Below are 17,839 nucleotides of genomic sequence, written 5' to 3'. Positions count from 1 at the left end.
ACCTTGTCAAGTGAAAGGTATCCCTGCCCATGGCAGGGGGGTTGGAACTAGATGAGGTTTAGTGTCTCTTCCAACCCAAACCACTCTGATTCTGTGAAGCGTTTGTGCTTTCAGAGGTGTGTTCAAGGACCAGCTCCTTCCTTTGTCCCACACCTGACCCCAGTGCTGGAGCCCCCCTCGTCAGCCGGCGATCCACACAACCCCCGAGACTCTTCAGTATCGACCTCTGGTCCTCCCCCCCTTGCTGGGCCTCCACCCCCTCACCCCAAGGCCTGGCAGTCCCTGCAGGGGGCAGGTGCCGTGCCGCGGTGGGGTCGGGCGCTGAGGCGCTCGGCAGCGGGATGCAGGGGTCCGGTGGGCAGAGAGAGGCAGCGAGATCTTTCCTCGGGTGTTTTTTATTTGCAGGACGGGCCTGCGGCTTTCAGCCCACTGGATTCATGCCACAGGCCGCTTGCCAGGCCGCTTGCATTCATACAGACAGATAAATACATCTCAGTAGAGCACAAAGCGTGGCAGACACAGAATGCGCTATAAACACATGTTTACAGTTGTCATAAATCTATACTATGTTATAAAAATAAAAGTATCGCTAAAATATTTTTATGTCTTCTGGGACCCGGGACACCCTGCTTACCCACACTGGGGCTTTGGCAGCGCTGCGGGCAGAGGTCAGGCCCTCGCCCCAGTAAGCCATCGCTCTGTCCAAGTCAAGTTTCTTTCGCTTTTGTTCGCACTGAGCACAGAAATTCACGAAAATTGGCTTTTTTAATTTGTACACCCCAGCACTGCGTGTACGTGGGTGTACGCCTCTGGGGGAGCGACACAATTGCCTCCTTAAAACCCTCTCGCGGGGGATTTGTATGTCCCGGGTCCCAGCGAGAGGCCTCGTTAAATCGTTGCCACGTGTTACGTTAACGTCATCGCACTTGGTCTGTCAACCGATTTCCTGACCTTCCATAATGAAATATCTATTCTGTAGGTTTCTGGTTGGAAACGTTTTAAAAGCTTTGCATTTGATTTCCGTGAGTGCACAGACTGTGTATTTTAAATCCTCAGAAGATAACTTCTTTTGTGTAATACAAATAATTTAAAGTAAATACGTAAGAAAAATACCTATTTCCTGAAATCCTTAATAGCTGCAGCATGGGACAATGCTGTGTGGCTGTAGGGGACTCTGTTAACCGAAAATCAGCGCAGTCCCTCGCAGAGCTCCTGGTGGCAAACCCAGCGGTTTGCAACGCTCAGTGCAGTGAATTTTATCCATCTGTAATTTAATCGGGACTCTCCAGTTTAAACATCCCTGAACCTGAGTCTGAGGTTTCTTGGACAAAGTCTGGTACTTTGCAGATAGTAGTTTTGAGTATCTGCAGGGGGAATGGCTAATTAGTGTTGCCATGGGTAATGGCTAAGGTTAAGCATGTAGGCAAATGCCTTCCTCTGCAGGGACTGGAGTTCACTGAGGCTGCTCAGTTCAGGGATTCAGGTCGAATACTAAAAAAAGATCAGTAAGTACCTAAGGTACAAGTATGGGACGGCTGACTAAATCAATAGGACGTATGGGTGGTCACTGGTTTCCTCCTCAAGTGAAAACATGCTATCAGCATTTTCCACCACCAGTATTTTCCAGTGCTGGAGAATCCAAAACACCTGTTAGGGCAGCTGTGGACAAGTAAGGGGCTCCTAATGATAAATGGGTATGAAATTTCGAGTGCGATTGTAGATTCTGCCTGAATTCACAGTGGCTGCGTGTTGACTGCGGTGTCCTAGCTACTGTTAAAATTCCAGACAAAAAAAGTAAAATGAAAACACAGGGAATATTTGCAAATCAATGTCAGTACCTGTGGAACTACAAAACAAAATTATAGGAATACAAAAAAAAATATTATGTATTTCATTAAACACAAATTAGTAAATAATCAAATAACAATTAACATTTTTATACACTTAAAATATGGATATCATGTTAGACATACAATTCTATGAAAAAATCTTGGGACTGTAGTGCTACACTTAAGTTAAAATTGCAGAATGCCTTTGTAGTGACATGATACAGAACAAAGCAAAATTATTGGGAGTGTTCCAAAATAGTTTTCAAAATTATAGTACAGAAACAATGTAAAGTTATATTTTGAACAGTATATTCGTTAAGTGAACATTTGGTTTGACTAACAGCTTTCTTGAGGTTGGGGTTTTTTTAAATCATTTTAACTTTGGAGCAGCTGTTATGCCATAATATTATTTATATAATCTAAAAATAGATTTAATCTTTGGTTTAGACCACAGCTCATGGAGTAGTGAAACATACATATTTTTAAACGGACACATTAACTTTAAAAAAATGAACCCATCTCTCAATCACTGTAAATCGATTTATTTGCTCCAACCTAGCTGACTTGTTCCAACAGATTATCAGGCCCACTGTGCTCTCAGACACAGGGTTGTGGATAGCTTTTATCCAGCAGACTGCTTAATTGCATGTATGCAGCTCCGAAGAGGCAGTAAAATACACACAGACATATAATCTACTGAATCTGTATCTAGGGTTCTTAGGTGGAAACGTATCTGAGCTTCTATTTGATTGTAATATCTCTCTTCTCCTGCTTTTAGGCTCGAGAGTGCTTAAGGGTATGGTGGTTCAGTCTACAAAGGAAGAAGAAATGTCTCCACTTCTCCACAGGCAAGTACGCAGTCCCTGGCCAGGCTTCCGAGGGTGCTCCAGCTTGCCTAGCGAAGGATCTGCGCTGGAGTTCGTAAGTAAGTGTAATTAGTCAGTAAGTTGAATTCTAACAGTGATGACTGCACACCTCCACGCAAGTCGCAGAGGTATTTCAGTTTGAGAGAAGGTGACTGAAAACACCGGCCCTGGGAAGCATTTGTAGGGAATGAAAGAGATGATGAGAAAACCCTCAGGATAACGCTCACAGAATATGGGAATTACTAGATACTGTGTTATTTTCCTGACTGAATTGACTGTGTATTGCAGAACATGGTACCCTACATCTACTATTAAAAATATATAAAATAGAAATCCCCCGCAAGGGGGGATGATGCAAAGCTGAGATGAGTACCACTACTCTTAAACTGGTATCTATAGCTCAGGCTTGGAGACTTCCTTGTATTGCAGGTTTGCCTCTTCACTGTAGTTATTTATTGCTCTTCGATTTTGTGTGGTTCCATACACTCTCCTGCTAGTCACAGTGACTAAATTAATTCCTGTGCAAACAGAAAAGGTCTTAAGTAGGATTGAATTGCACTTACGCTTTGTGCTTTGCCTCTCTGTCAGACTGGATTTCGCTCACTGATAGAAAGAAGTAACTAAGTCGATTTATTACTGAGAAAATTCTCCCGGTTCTCTGTGATGGATCTTATCTCCAGCATGCCGCTTTCAGAACGAGACTGTGCTTGAGGCCAGCGCAAAACAGAATAAAGGCTAAATTATTTCTACAGCATTTTTGAACTGGGGGAACGTGCAAACACTAGTACAATCTTCCTGAACTCTGTGGAAATACATGGCGGCCACTCTTTAAAATAATCTGCTTTTCTTATGTAGGAAATAGCCCGGTGGTATTAATCACTCTCCATCCAAATTTTCGAGACGTCATGGTATCGCCCTGTTATTTACAGTGTTACTCTCAACATTCCTATATGGGAAATTCCTTTTTTTTTTGTTATTTCTTTACATGCAAATCTTGCAGGAATAGATGCGGATACTTTAGAGCTACTTGCAGGGAATATTAGTTATTTGATATGCCTTAGTATTTAATTTATGTCATACACAAACTTACTCAACTGTTTAGGCGATAAAATGGGCTAAGTTGATTCCGGTTAGAAATGGTAGTGCAACACATCCTCGTATTACTTCCTTTCAGCTGAGGAGACCAAATCTTTTTTGCTGACTCTCAAGCAAGAGATGGTGGATTCGGTACCTACAGTGTTTTAAATGTTGGCAATAATGTAAAACAAATGAAATGTTGGTTCTACACTAATATATTACTAGTACTATCTTGCCTTTGAACAACTATGCCATTGTTTCTTCATAAGGTGAATTCAGGAGAATAATTCCCACAGCCTCTTAGTGTTTTCGGTCGCTCTGTGTGGCTGCTTCTTGTTTAGCAAGTGGTTTTGCTGTAGTAGAGTTGCATTTGCTGCACAGATCTCTCATTTCTAGGAGACTTTCTTCCACAGCTTTTGCAAATGTGTCTGAGGAGGTTTCTTTACAGTCTTTAAAGCTGGAGATGCAGAATAATATATGCTCTGGCTGAGGGTTATAACATGCCCCATAACCGTTGGGCACCACAGGCCCGTAGCAGCAGAACATTTCCGTAGTAGTTGGAACCTGGTTGCAGGGAGAAGGTAAGGAGTGATCTCTGATTAATCAGGGCACCTGAAATCAGCTGGTTAGGAATGAGGAAAAAGATAAACAAATGCTACAAAAGCTGTAACTGTAGTGAACTTTCCTTGTAGAAGGACTCCTTCCAGGAGTCCAGACCTGGAGCTGACACCTGGAAGGTAAAAGCTGACCTGAGGATAGAATTTGGTTGCTCTGTTTGTTTGCCAGTGTTCAAAAACTGGCATCAACTGAAGTGGATATAATGCATTTCTTTGTTCACTTTATCTAGATCTTTAAACGCTCTAAGCTTTGTTACTGATAGATAGGGAATTTTTAAGTCTAGGTGTAATTCTGATACATAAAATTGTGACACGTAAAACTTCACTAAGGTTTTTAATTTCTTCAGATTATCTTAAGGTGATGTTAAACTTGTAATGTGAAGACTGTAATCAGTTATAGAAAGTAGTATTTTCCATTTTTAATAATCACTTATAACCATAATGCTGCATAACAACATATTTTAATGCTTCTAGGTGTTTTATTTCTATTACACCTCGGTTTAATCACGGCATAATACAGGAGTGAAACACTTTCTACTGCAGAAAATAAAAGATGTGTTAGAAACCTATATGTTTCACACTTTGTGTACATGGGCCTTCACAAATGACATCTGGCTTTTTAATGGTGTAGAACAAGCCATTAGTCCTGCTAATAGAGCCATAGAATTGTCAGATAGATTTGCTGTGCAACAGCTGAAGGCCATAAAGCTATTCAGAAGGACTCTTTGCTCACGGATAGTTTCTTGGAGAATTTATGTAGTAGTATGTTGGGTACATTCGCTCATGTCTGAAGCCTACAAGCATTATGACAAGATCAAATTACTTATTAAGGTTTTATGCTGTAGCATGATAGTAGAAGTCTTTTTTGTTGCATCGTTCCAATCTGTGCAGTTGGGTTAGTGTTTCAGTAAATGAACTCCTACGTGGATTTCTTCTTTCATTAGGACTGCTACTATATGCAACGAAACATTTAATTTTTAGGCTGTATTCTATAGAGATGTTTCCTTATTCAGAACATTAAATGTACAGAATGTCAACTCTTAGAGTATCTTAGTGTAGTTGCAAATAACTGTAAATGTGTAAATGTCTAAAATGTCTAAATCCAAGATGCATGCCTGCAGAGGTTGCAGTCTTACACTGAGGAACTGAAGGCTCTTGAGCATTTCACACAAAGCTACTTTTAAGATTAACATTTCCTCATGGCTCTTGGCTTTTGTTTCTGAGTGGCAGCCTGTCTGGCCTGTGGCTGTACTGTCACTGGAGTAAAGAATTCCCACTAGAGCTGTCACCTTAGGGGAAGGAGAAGAAAGGGAATGGGAAGATACGTAGTTTGGAAAGTGAGGTAATAATGAGCCCTCATATGAATTTTGCTGAGTGTCTTTGTGTGTATTTCCAGAATTTCCAGGAGGGGCATTGAGGAGTTGCAGGGGAAATGATAACCTCAGTTAGATTTTTACTGTGTTGATTTTGCAGAATGAACGAAGACTGGATTAAAAATCTGGATAATTTTGCAGACTTCTTGATGGTATCAGCTTTTTTTTTTTTTTTTTTTTTAATACATTGTTCTCACTGTGACATACACAGTCTGGCAGAACACAAACGAATTAACCCTTGCTTAGCAAGGCCAGTGAACAGGAGAAACTCACCTGGCTGGTCGAGAGGATGAATCGATTGCTCGTCAAATATGTCTCATCCGTAAATATCTCTGGCAGTTCCTTGAAGTGTTCCCGTGCCACCTCTCTGAGCCCTAGCAGGTGATTGTCTATTGCCATTCCAGTAATAGCCTGTGTACAACATGACAAGGCACCAACATTTAACTCAGTAGGGAGGATTTTCTTGGCTGTTACTGTCTTGTTTTTTGGTCAGGGTTGATGAACTTGAGTGATGTAATGCCTGTAATGTTCTGATGTTATTCTAGATACGTACTTTGCTGATGATCAGTAACTAGAAATTCATATGGTGCTCTGACGATGTAAAAATTAGGAAGGAGATGGCCTTGAGAAGTATTATATGCTGATGTTAGCTGGAGTTCTGGCTATTCATCCTCTCTGAGAGATGAATACCATGGGCTGGACTCCCAAAGCTGCTGAGGGGAACATATGGGGCATCAGAAATCTCTAAGTGTGTTTTGGAATTTCCCATGCTTCACTTGGATTATAATTCAAGAAAAGAGGCTCCAAATCACCTCCAAATTGAAACAAATGGATCTTTCATTGCCTTGCTTCCCGCATCTTGCTCTGGTAGGTAAAGCATGTGGCAGTCTATAGGATTTAGACCTGAAGATTTGGTAGATGTCTGCGACAGGTTTAAGTGATCCCAGAGTAACAGATTAAAGTGATCACAGCGTAACAGATAGATTTACCAGTGATCTGTCACATACCTGCTAGCATACCTCACCCACTTGAGAAGACTGACATTAGGGAAACAGATGCCTTCTCAATCTAATTCTCTGGCCAAATATCCCGATTCTCTCCCCCTTTCCCTGCGCTGGCATCACTGCAGAGCTAGGTTATCTCGGGGGCAGCCCTTGCTTTAGCCCTCACTCTTATGAGGCAATTGGAAACACTAAATGTAGGACAGCGTAGTTGGATGGTAGCATAATCCAGGCACCATGACCCTAGAATCAAACAAACAGGGCTTAACAAAGGAGAGTGATGTGCTTGACAAGCAAGAGACGTAGAGCAGTCTGCCCACCTCTCTGCTCACCATCATCCCTAGCGCAGAGCCAGCCAAGCTTGCCCCAGACCCTGCTCCCGAATGCCCCGTTTCCTCTCCTGTCTCGTGGCTACAGGCGAGGAGATGGGCAGCACGTGCAGTGGCTGGACACTAGCAGCAGGGCCAGCTCACAAGAACTACTGCCGAGCACGCGGTCCGTCTTTCTGCCGTGAGCTTGCTATGCGTGCGTCTCTGCTCTATCCTAATCCTATAGACTTAAGGGATTCGTTACCTTTAAGGTCTATGCCCTGCTAGCAAATGGGATTGAAGAGGGCTGACAGGATCAAAAGTCAGTAGTGAGAGATGGGCAGACAGGATGGTTACAGGGTTTTGTTTATTTAGGAAACAAAATCAAAATTTTGGCATCTGAAGAACCAGCACTGGGCTGTTCCAACCAGGCAGGATTTGCCTCAGGTTAAAACATGCATTAAAATCCTTCAGTCTAGGGTTGTTGTAGCTGGTGAGAGCATTGATTGTGAGGGCTGAGCTGTAGCTCCTCCCCAGTAACAGACTGGAAAAGGGACATGGTACTACACTGAGAGCAGAACTGATATCCCCATTGGTGACGAGGGAAACAAGGAACCTGAGAGAAGGCAGGATTTAAAGAAGAGCGCAAGCTTGGTTCTCCTTTTAGGGGGAGAATTAAAAAAATAAGAAAAGCATGAGTTTTCCTTTCCTCTTAAGAGGAGAATCATTTTAACCACGAATAAGTGCCTGAAGTAGGGGTCTGGGAGCGCATAATCTTGTTTGGCTTATTAAGGAGTAGGCCCTCACTGGCAGAAGGGCTATTTGTTCGTCAGCCCAGATGGAGCAAGGATGCTTGCACAAACGCAGCATACATCAGGGCAGTGTTTACGTTGTTTTTCCCATCGAGGGAAACTGACTTGATAATCAAAGGAAATATTTTGCTATCACACAAGATTTATAAGGCTGTTAGCAATGACATTTTTGCAACATAGATCAATGTCATGTCTGAAGAGAGGCCGAGACAGGCTAACAAAATAAACCGTGAGTCAACGCGTAGGGGAAAACTGTGCTAAATTGAATTTTAGAGCTCCACATTTAAGATAGCAATGCTACTAGTAAGCACTAACAAGGGGAAATAAAATCATTAAATTGCTTTTTGTTTTATGAAGTAGATTTTTTTGTTTGGTTGGGTTTTTTTTACTTTAGGAGCTATTATATTGCAGTCTGTAATACATGATTTAGTCGGACCGTGTAAGCCTTGCCCATAGTTTAAAGGCCCAACATTTACATTCTGCTATTCTGAAACAGAAGGGGGAGCTTGGTGAGTAGAAATACATGGAGACCTTTTTAGATCTAAAGATAAATCAATTTTCTGATGGTGATTTTAGTATTTTCCCGTGAGCTACATTGAAGGCTGAATTTTATAAGTTTCTGAAACTGAAATGACCTGGAGGAGGGATTTTATGGAATTTTGTTCTTTTTTTTTAAAAAGAGATGTTGTACAGAACCTCCATTGGTTGTGACTTAGTAGACCTACAGTATGTTATGTTCATTGTGAGACTGCCTTGAGATGGTTCAGGTGAGACATCTGCCCTGAAGTGAGACTTGCCTCTGCTTTAGAGATGACATGGAGTCTCAGCTTCTAAGAGGTGGGTTCACAGCACAATGTCTGAAACCCAAAAACTGTTTTTTCTTCCCTGCTTCATTTGTTTCACAGTCTTGGGAACAAACTCTGCCTGAAAGCAATACTTCACCTCTCCAGTGGTCTGAAACCACCTCAGGAAGTGAATGATTTCTTGAATATTTTGAGTATTTAAACAGTAATCAGCAATGTGGGTTTGTTAGGCAATGGTCTGAGGCAAAACCATAGGTAGCAAATTGACTTAACATAGCTGGTTATTAACATTTATTAATTTCATGAGCGGTTTGACTAAGTTGTTTGTAGAGTAAGACTGTGCTTTGTCTTGGCACAGTGGGATGTAGAGCACTACCCAGACTGAATCGTCTCATTTTTAATCAACAGAAAATGAGTTGTATTTGATACTAAACCAATTTCTTCACTGGAGGGCGTCCCTTTTATTAGAAACTGTAATCAGGTATTTAAAAGAGAGCTTGCTACAATAATTTCCTCACTATTAATGAGTTTTATTAGAAATTACACTTTGCAATACCTGTCCATCTGAGGATCAGGTCCCAGATAAGGACCCCTCTCCTTTAGGGAAGAAGAACATAAGAAAATGCATAAATCATTAGTTTTAGGGGGGAAAAGCGTTCCTGATGTGTTACAGCTGTCTGAGCTTACCTGTAATATTTTATCTTATGGGTCTAAATACCTGTAAATTTGGGGGATCTGGATTTTTGCAGTTGGAGTTCTATTTCTCATGCACGTTATGCAGCAGTTAAATTAGTTGACCCTAAGCCTTCCTTACTTCTCATCCTGATAAGGCTCTCAGCTGTTCTTGCCGCTTTTCTTGGCTATCTGCATGGCTAACATTTCATGTTGATTGCAGAGCACACAGAATAAAGGCTTATTTCATCTGGCTACTGTTCCTACTTGCAAACCTTTCAGTATTCTTTAAAAAAAACCCTTTAAATATAGTGATTACAAGCTCTTTAAGGTGGAGACAATTTTTTAATTTTTAATCTGTACAGCACCAAATAGTGGAATCCTAATTCATGTCTGGGACTCCTAACTGTGGCACAGATACAGATCATAAATGTTTCACAGATGCTCATTCATGTCACTGATGTCTATTGCGGAATTTTGTTATTTTGCTTTCCAGGAAGTATTTTTTAAGGTGAGGTTAATAAAATACATCTATTTGAAGGGTGTTTTGATCATCAGAAATTTTTGTAGGTGTGATATAGCAGGTACTTTCCTATTTAGAGACGCCTATGTTTTCTGGTGCTTAAATACTTAATTATTGGATCTTCATACTTCATCCTTATTCAGACAAAGCAGTGTTTTACTTACCAGAATAGTGTAATTAGTCTGAGCTGCAACTGCATCCTTAAATCTCTGCATCTTCTCAGAATCCTGTTCGGAGAACCAAAGTACATCTATTATTGAATAAACTCTCAAAGAATTAGCATCTCCCATCAACTAACCAGCAGCCAAACAGCAAGCACTCTCAAATGTCCTTTGGTCCTGGCTCAGGTGTAAGTACTCTTTATAAACAAAAATCCCTATGGATTCAATGTCCTGATCAGCAATGGTGCCTGGATGTGCACGGGTTGAACAGGCTTATTGGTGGTGGTTTCTTTTAGACCAAGGAAAGACTTGCAGTTTCTTTCATGGATTCCTTCCATGGATTTTGATGGTGTAGGGTATTACTAATTGAATCACTCCATTTAAAGTAGGGAAAATAATTGCCTAGTGTAATTCAGTGTTTTCAAAACATCCAGGCAGTATATCTTCTCCAGAATGGTTTACCTAGACAGTGACAGTGATATTAATGAGCGCCATTACTGACACTTTATTAGCTGGTCAAAAAATTACTCCCCTGTGTGAAAGGGCATCTAGAATTTTCCAAGGATGCTCTACCCTCCACAGCTGCCTCACATTTCAGATAACAAGCTAGTAAATTTTGACTCCTGTCAAATGACAGCCCTTTATATTAAGGGAACGATCCTAAGAAGTGCTCCCCTGCTGTACATCAAGTCTGACACTGCAAGTTTGGGAGACCCTGAAACAGCCAGAAATGACTGGGTCTCCAGATAAACAGGGAACCTTCATCTCCTATGGACGATGAATGATCTTTTGAACAAAGAATTCATTTTAGAAGCAATTCAAGGCCACCATCGGGGACCTTGTACAGAGCCTGATATTTTTTTCACAGGGGTAGAGCTAGGCCTCAGTTCCCTTATACAGATTGGATTACCAAAGGCAGTCTTTAAATCTGATTAATTTACAGCTATTGAGCAATCTGCAGTGTCGGTTGCTGCTTCTTTTACAGCAAGTGTCAAATGCATGAGATATTTCTCCTGCTAGAGAATCAATTCAACTCGATGAATCTTTGGTGACTGTTCAAGCCATCGTTTGAAGATCATTTTTGCTAGCAGTAGATAGAAAATTGGTTTTAATTTGATTTGGATTAATAGTTATTAACAAACAATATTTTGGGGAGTTCAAGGCTACTCAAACCAAGTGATGCATCTCTCTGTCCAAAAAATAGAATTAATCCCTTCACATCCAGAGGCAATCTGTAGGTCTAAAGAAATCACCTTGGAATTTTGTTTCTAATGATTCTGTGATAACAATATATATAGTTTTGAACTGAAAGGTGTTCACATCAAAACAAAGATTTCTAAATGTTTGCGTCTCTCAGTGGGCAAGAAGCTGCCTGCCTTGAATTACTCACTCAGTGTCGGGAATTACTTGAGGTTTCCTTTGAGTTATTATTGTAACACAGAACTTACTTGAGTCTTTGCACATCATGAGTGAAGTTCTGGGCAAGGTAACCTTAAGGAGATTGAAGAAGCAGTGGAGGAACAGCACACTTCTCTGGGCAAATTTTCCTCATCCTCTAGGACATTAGAGCTTGCTTTACAATGCTTCATTAATTTACACTTTAACCTACAGCCCAGCAATACTTGTACCAATGCTCGCTAGCTGTTTCCACTGGAGTGGGCTTACTGTGCAAAATAATCTATACTGTGGCAGCGTTTTGCATCTAAACAACCACCTGGAAATTCCCTCTACAGCAGCGAAGTGCAGTGGGTGGAAGTGGTACACAGAGAGACGTTGAAGGAGGCTCTCCAGGGATGGTGGGAGGGACAATGCACAAGGCTGTCTGTGCAGCTACGGTCTCAGCTCTCTCAGCTGTGCCTCTTTGCATCCCCAGCTACCATGGGGATGTGTACTCATGCTTCTGGCAAACAGATGGTGTTGTCTCAAAGAAAGGCAATTTAATTTTTCTTTTTGTAGGATGATGTCAGGATAGTTTGGAGTGTTCATTTATTAGCTTGATGAAGGTTCAGCCCCCTTGCTAATCCTATAAAACTAACTCTATCTGGCAGAAGCATACCTTTAAAACCAAAAAGATTGGCCAGAACATATCCACCTTATCCAGAAATCAAAGCATGTGAGTTGTATCACTTCACACACCTCAATATGCAGCAGAGCTATCTACTGCAGGAGACCTGCCAGGCAATTCCCCTGGTGTGGCAGCATGATGATCCTGAACTCTGCATGTTCAGCCTGGATCTCTCCAGGGAGCAGAATTTGGGTCTGATGATAGATCATTCAGAAGACAGTACGAAGTCTAAAATCAGATGTTTTGTTTCTTATAGTGTCATGTTTAGGCACGTCTGAATCTTTTGGATGCTTAATAAAATTAAGGAAATATTTATATATAGCTTAATGATTGGTTTTCACAAAAAGCAAAATCCTGTAACGCTTGCTACCCTGTCCTATGCCTTTATGTTCTCGATCAGCAGTTTAAAACTGAGAGACTGGGGGCTTATGAATGCATTATTTGTATTATGTGTTTGCTGAAGAAAACAAAAGGAACCAGACCCACATACCGATAGAGTGGTCTTGTCATCCGTCATTGCTTTTACAAAAGCAAATGCTTCCGAGGTAGCAGACCTAATATTGTCGACTCTGCCCTCATCAAATCGGCGTATGGAAGCACTTTCATAGGTAGGAACAAGTCTCCTGTGACACCTGAGAGAATGAAGTAAGAAAAACAAGGAATAATTATTTTCAGGGAGTCATAAAGACTAAAAGAAATATAGGCTTGGTAAGTTTTATTGTTACAGCCACGATTTTATTTTTCACATAGTATTCATCTTAATGTTGATAGAATTCTATAAGAAACTTAAAAAAGATGGATGCACACTCCTTTCTAATATGAGGAGCTGCCTACCGCTGTATACATTTTAGTTATGCATTACCAGTAAAAAATGACTTGCTGTGTAAAAACAAGGCTAGTAAAACTAAAATTTACTGAAAGATCTCAAGGAATGTTTTATTCGTACTGCATCATAAAATAATTGTGTAATTAATCATTTACTTACGGGCGTGAAATATGTTTTATTTAAAACAAGAAAAAATGTACTCTGTGTGTGAGTGAAAAATAGAAAACTAGACGGGGAAAAGGGTGCTATTTGAGACTGTGAGATGGAAAGAAAACCCACAAAGCAAATAGAATGGAGTGTGAAGGCTGTTGTTCCATTTGGGTCCAGGTGTATGGCTGCTATTCCTCGCTTCAGGAGACCTACTGTGCCTTCCGGTTGAAGCAGGGGTCTCAGAACATAACTGTCCTCTGAGGGCTTTTTTTCACCTACGTGGGATTTATATCATGGCTGGGATCCAGATGAAAATCTTGGACGAAGTCATTGTTGGAGTTTGGTTAATGGAATACGCAAAATGGATGTTAATGGAGTACACAAAATGTGTGAGGCATCTCTGGTTTTGACTAGGTAAAGTCCACTTCAGGATTTAATTTGACGTGATAAAGAATTATTCGTGTAATAGGCTGTTCTGCAGGAGCCCATGCAACCGATTTCTAGCCTGGAGCGTTTGCTGTGCTGAGAGTGCAGAAAGGAGCTTTTAACTTTGATGATAGCATGGAAAGTAGAGGATATTATCAAATCTTGGGATGCCTGTGAAGAAGGAAGCAGCAGCAGTTCCTATACTGTTAGGAACTTTGTTCTGATACGCTGCCGTAGTATTTTTCCTTGTGAACACTTTCCCCCCTTATGTGCGGGGGATGCATATGTGGTGAGCTACGGGTTATTGCCGCGGCTCCTCCCAAGCTACCCACAGTGGCAAGGGGGTGTTTCCCCCCCAGGGACTTGGACTCCCCAGCTGCTTCTGCTGCTGTGGGCAACAGGGTTGTCTGCCGCTCCTGGCCATGTCCCCTCACCATCTTCTCGGTGCTAAGCGCAGGGACAGCCTTGGGGAGGGTGCTAGCCAGGGTGGCGTGTGTGGGACACAGGGATGGGAAGGTAAACCAAAGAGAGGGAAAGGGAGCAAAGGAAATGAGTACTCTGTCTCCCCAGGAGAACTGGGCAGCAATTTCTATCTTGTCTGACCTGTAGTCCTTAGGCAAGATCATTCATTTCCATGCAGGAGACCTGTTTTGGGTGCTGAGGAAAAAAATGGACCCTCTGTATAAAAACCAAATTGTGAATCTCCTCTTGTGCTACCTTGTTCCTATGAGCTGAATTAACCTTACCTGTAAAATGCCAGCTGGAGTGCTACTTGAATGTAGGCATCTGGGCTAATCTTTTGTTTCTTAATAAATTCCTTTCCGTAGGTCTCAAACTTGTAGGCGATAAAGTCCAGATTGTTTACTATCCTGAAAAACAAGCAGAGGCAGTTACTGGGGGGGAAGATGCAAGAATCTCACGTTCCATTTCTGTTTCCAAAGGAAACCCAGAGATCATTTCCTGCCTGTACTCGCTTGGAGGTGAGTGGGCTCCCACCCTGCAGACTGTTCTGGCCTTTGGTAGCTTGTTTCTAATCAGGAACTTTTATTTATGCAAGTTCTAGACTGGGCTTGTTATCTGCAGCCTTAACATGAGCTGTGGCACTCAGGTCATTCTGTTCATTTGAGTAAAATACGGCTTTTAAATTTTTTTTTTTAAATCTAGTGTGTCCACTCCTGAAGCCTAAACCAGGGCCGCCTTTGTTCTTGACAAATTTCTGTGAGTTTTACTAGTGTGAGAAATGGATGGATTAAAAACCCGATGAAGACTGTAAGCTCCTTGCAATTTTCAATTTAGAGGACTCTACTACCTTTATTTAAAAACAAAAAGGAATTACTCTGTATCCTGGATATTTTCATACTCTTACACATGCTTCTAGCCACTTTGAGGTCTCATCTAATGCAGTCACTCTGGACGTACTTACAGCTGATCATGCAGACAATGTGTTAATTCTCTGCCACAGTGTTGAGATTAAATAATTTGATAAGAAATTTCTCATTGCCATCCCCACCCCTAGAGATCATGCAAATCTTTTACAGTCTGGAAACAGAGTCACAAGAACTGACCTTTGTAGGAACAACATGGACGTAAACAAATTACATGCAATTTGAATTCAAATTATTCAAACCAGTTGTATTCTACTGTCCCATACACATATCCCCATTGCCCTGGCTTCGACTTTAGTCAGGTCAAACCTGTAAGGTGCATGCGCAAATACAGAGGACCGGCACTGTTTGCATCCCGAGCAAATAGGACTCAACTGTTTTTCCAGTCATCTTTAGCTTTCCTAGTATTTACGTGGAAGGAAAACAATAGTAATGCAATTCCTGAATAGACTGAAGTAGCTCCAGCCCTTAAGTGTGCTGTTCTGCAAAGAGGTGCTAGGTATGTCCAGCTTGGAAAGGTGAGGAAGGGTGGGAGGGCAGGAAGAGCCCTCTAGGAGGGAACTCGAGCCTCCACTCACTGTGCTGGGTAGTTCCCAGCTTGCAGTCATTGCTGAGAAAAACGAGGCATCTGTTCTACCTTTGGAGTTTTTCTGCTGATGATGCCAAATGTGCCTGAATTTCAGGGGAACATTTCCATCTTAGTCTCCTTGGAGCAGGAAGCTCGCTCACTGAGTCGGCTCGGACTAATTTCTTGGAGCTTTCTTTCCTGTTAGTATGTGAGAGAAAAGTCATTAAGGTCACAGGAATAATCTGTTTGTTAATCACTGCTTTTTTTAGCAGGCAAATGGCTGTTTCCCAGCAGTTGTGTGGGTCTTAGCGACCCTGCACCTCAGGGGGAATTTGCCCCTAGCAGAGGCTTCCCAGGGGCTGGAGTGGGTACAATAGCTGTACTGAAAGGGGACTCACATGTGCTTCAGCAAGTGTTCAGTGCACTGCACCAGTACGATGCCATCGAAAGGGGAATGTTCACACACGGTACCGCAGACTCCATCTCTTCCTACCACAAACTAAGCAAGGAAAAGAACCAAGAGCAAGATATATAGGGAATAAATCACGTTCTGGGTAAGTTCCCTGCGATGGCAACCTAACCAAAGATGATGTAGTTCTCCCATCTTTCCTTATAGCTCGTATCAGAAACTTCCTTGATTTAGAGACCCCTGGGTGACTTACAGACATATGACAGGAGACTTTCTTCTCCTGTGAATGGCATTACATTGGGTCCCTTTCTGCTGCTGTTTTGAACCGAGTCCTGCGAGAACATAAAATTTAGCAATTCCCATTGGAGTCTGGAAATTGGATTTAGCACCTGCTTTATGGTAGAGAAAACCCACCAACAGAAAGACAGGTTGAGGTTGTTCTTCCACCTTCGGGGGCAATGCAACTTCTGTATCCTGTAAGTCCCTTATGATAATGTTTTATTACAAATATCATATCAAATGAACAAGCTCATCCGTATTGGATAGCTTTCTCATAGCTTGTTTTACTGCCCTGCTTCCTCTACCTTTTTTTGTAGCGGTTTCTTCATTTCCCTCTTACTTGTCCTCATTCTTGGTTTCACTGCGTTAACCTGCTGCACTGCAGTACCCCCATGCAGTTGGTTACTGTGCATCTCAGACAAAAGTAGATGTCTAGGCCAAAACTGACATTTTGTCTCACATTTCCTGTCCTTTTTGGACTTTTCCTCCCCACTTCTTCTGAAATGTCTTTGGCTCTTTGGCTGAATTTCTCCCACTCAGCTCACTCTGCATTTGTGTCACACACGCATCCTGCCTCCCTGATTCTCAGGAGGTTTTCACAGCATAAATGTGTGATGCAAAAAGTTTACCCAGATGTTTTCTGATGCCTTACTGCAAAGTTGAAGAGGAATATGGAGAGAAAGAACAAGCCCTGCTGTGAGGATGGCTTCCCACATAATCTGTGTTTGCGTGAAAGAAAATGGAATCTTTTCTCCTGAAGAATTTGGCCTTGCCTTTGAAATGCTTCTGGCCTGAATACATCTGGACACATGAAGCTCTCCCATATACTATGCAAATTTGTTTGATTTCTGCTACCTTCTGATAGTAAACAAAAAGAAAACCTTGGTAATTCTCATGTGCTCGAAACATCTCAACTAGTGGCCCTGCAAATAACAGAGGATTCTAACTAAAGACAAACGGTTTCTTCTTTAAAAACTCAGCACTGCAGTCTGCCAATAATGCCATTTGCAGTGGCATAAATAAGGGGTGACTACTGAAATGTATTTGCACTGGGGTAAACCAGTGCAAGGGTAATTAATTTAGCGGTTTCTCTTTTCATGTGGCTGTTCTTAGATATGGCAAGAGCAACAAGCATTGTGCAAGCAGGGATTTTTCAATTTTTCATGAGGTGTCAGCATTGTTGACAGTTGGAGATTAATACATTGCTTCACTCTGGGTCTACTGCAAAATGTAAAAATAACAGTGCGACACTTTCAAATATGACAATCAAAATTTGATTGGGGGAAAAAGACTGGAGAAATTAATTCTTCCAGGAAAGTCTCAATAAGGATGTCATTAAATAAGTAAACAGTCTATTAAGTGAGAACTTAATCCTAACTTAGAAACATGCTAAATTAGAAGCGGTAGTATTTCTAGGATGACAGGAAAATATGTGAGAAAACAGAGGAAGCTATTGTGCTTTTCTGTTCTGGGATGGTAGTCCAGCATTTTTATTTCATTTGATTGACTGTAATTAAATGCATACTGTTTGGGTTTGGGTTTTTTTTTATGCAGGCATCTACCTACCAGTGCGTCTGTGTATCTGTTTACCTCCTCAAGTGTAAAGGGCAACTTGAGGGAAGGTGAAAGCATACCTGTGTTGGAGAAGCCCCCCCACTGCCAGCAAGGCGGTAGGTCTGCTTCCCCTGC

General features: G+C 41.6%; 1 protein-coding gene across 1 annotated transcript in view; it reads right to left on the bottom strand.

Moving 5' to 3' along the window:
• Positions 1-3,790: 3,790 nt before the first annotated feature.
• CHAT (choline O-acetyltransferase) overlaps positions 3,791-17,839 on the bottom strand; it is a 29,444-nt gene continuing 15,395 nt past the window's right edge. Inside the window, exons 8-14 of the mRNA XM_010155424.1 lie at positions 15,861-15,961; positions 15,532-15,660; positions 14,256-14,378; positions 12,598-12,739; positions 10,046-10,108; positions 6,036-6,173; positions 3,791-4,336 (exon numbers count right to left, since the gene is read on the bottom strand). Of these exons, the coding sequence (XP_010153726.1) occupies positions 4,073-4,336; positions 6,036-6,173; positions 10,046-10,108; positions 12,598-12,739; positions 14,256-14,378; positions 15,532-15,660; positions 15,861-15,961 (960 nt within the window). The 3' untranslated portion in view covers positions 3,791-4,072. The remainder of the gene's footprint in view (positions 4,337-6,035; positions 6,174-10,045; positions 10,109-12,597; positions 12,740-14,255; positions 14,379-15,531; positions 15,661-15,860; positions 15,962-17,839) is intronic.

Source organism: Eurypyga helias, unplaced genomic scaffold (genome assembly GCF_000690775.1).
Source record: "Eurypyga helias isolate BGI_N326 unplaced genomic scaffold, ASM69077v1 scaffold27747, whole genome shotgun sequence".
Taxonomy (NCBI): domain Eukaryota; kingdom Metazoa; phylum Chordata; class Aves; order Eurypygiformes; family Eurypygidae; genus Eurypyga; species Eurypyga helias.
Note: the sequence above shows the minus strand (reverse complement) of the source record. Positions and strands in the feature narration are given on the sequence as shown.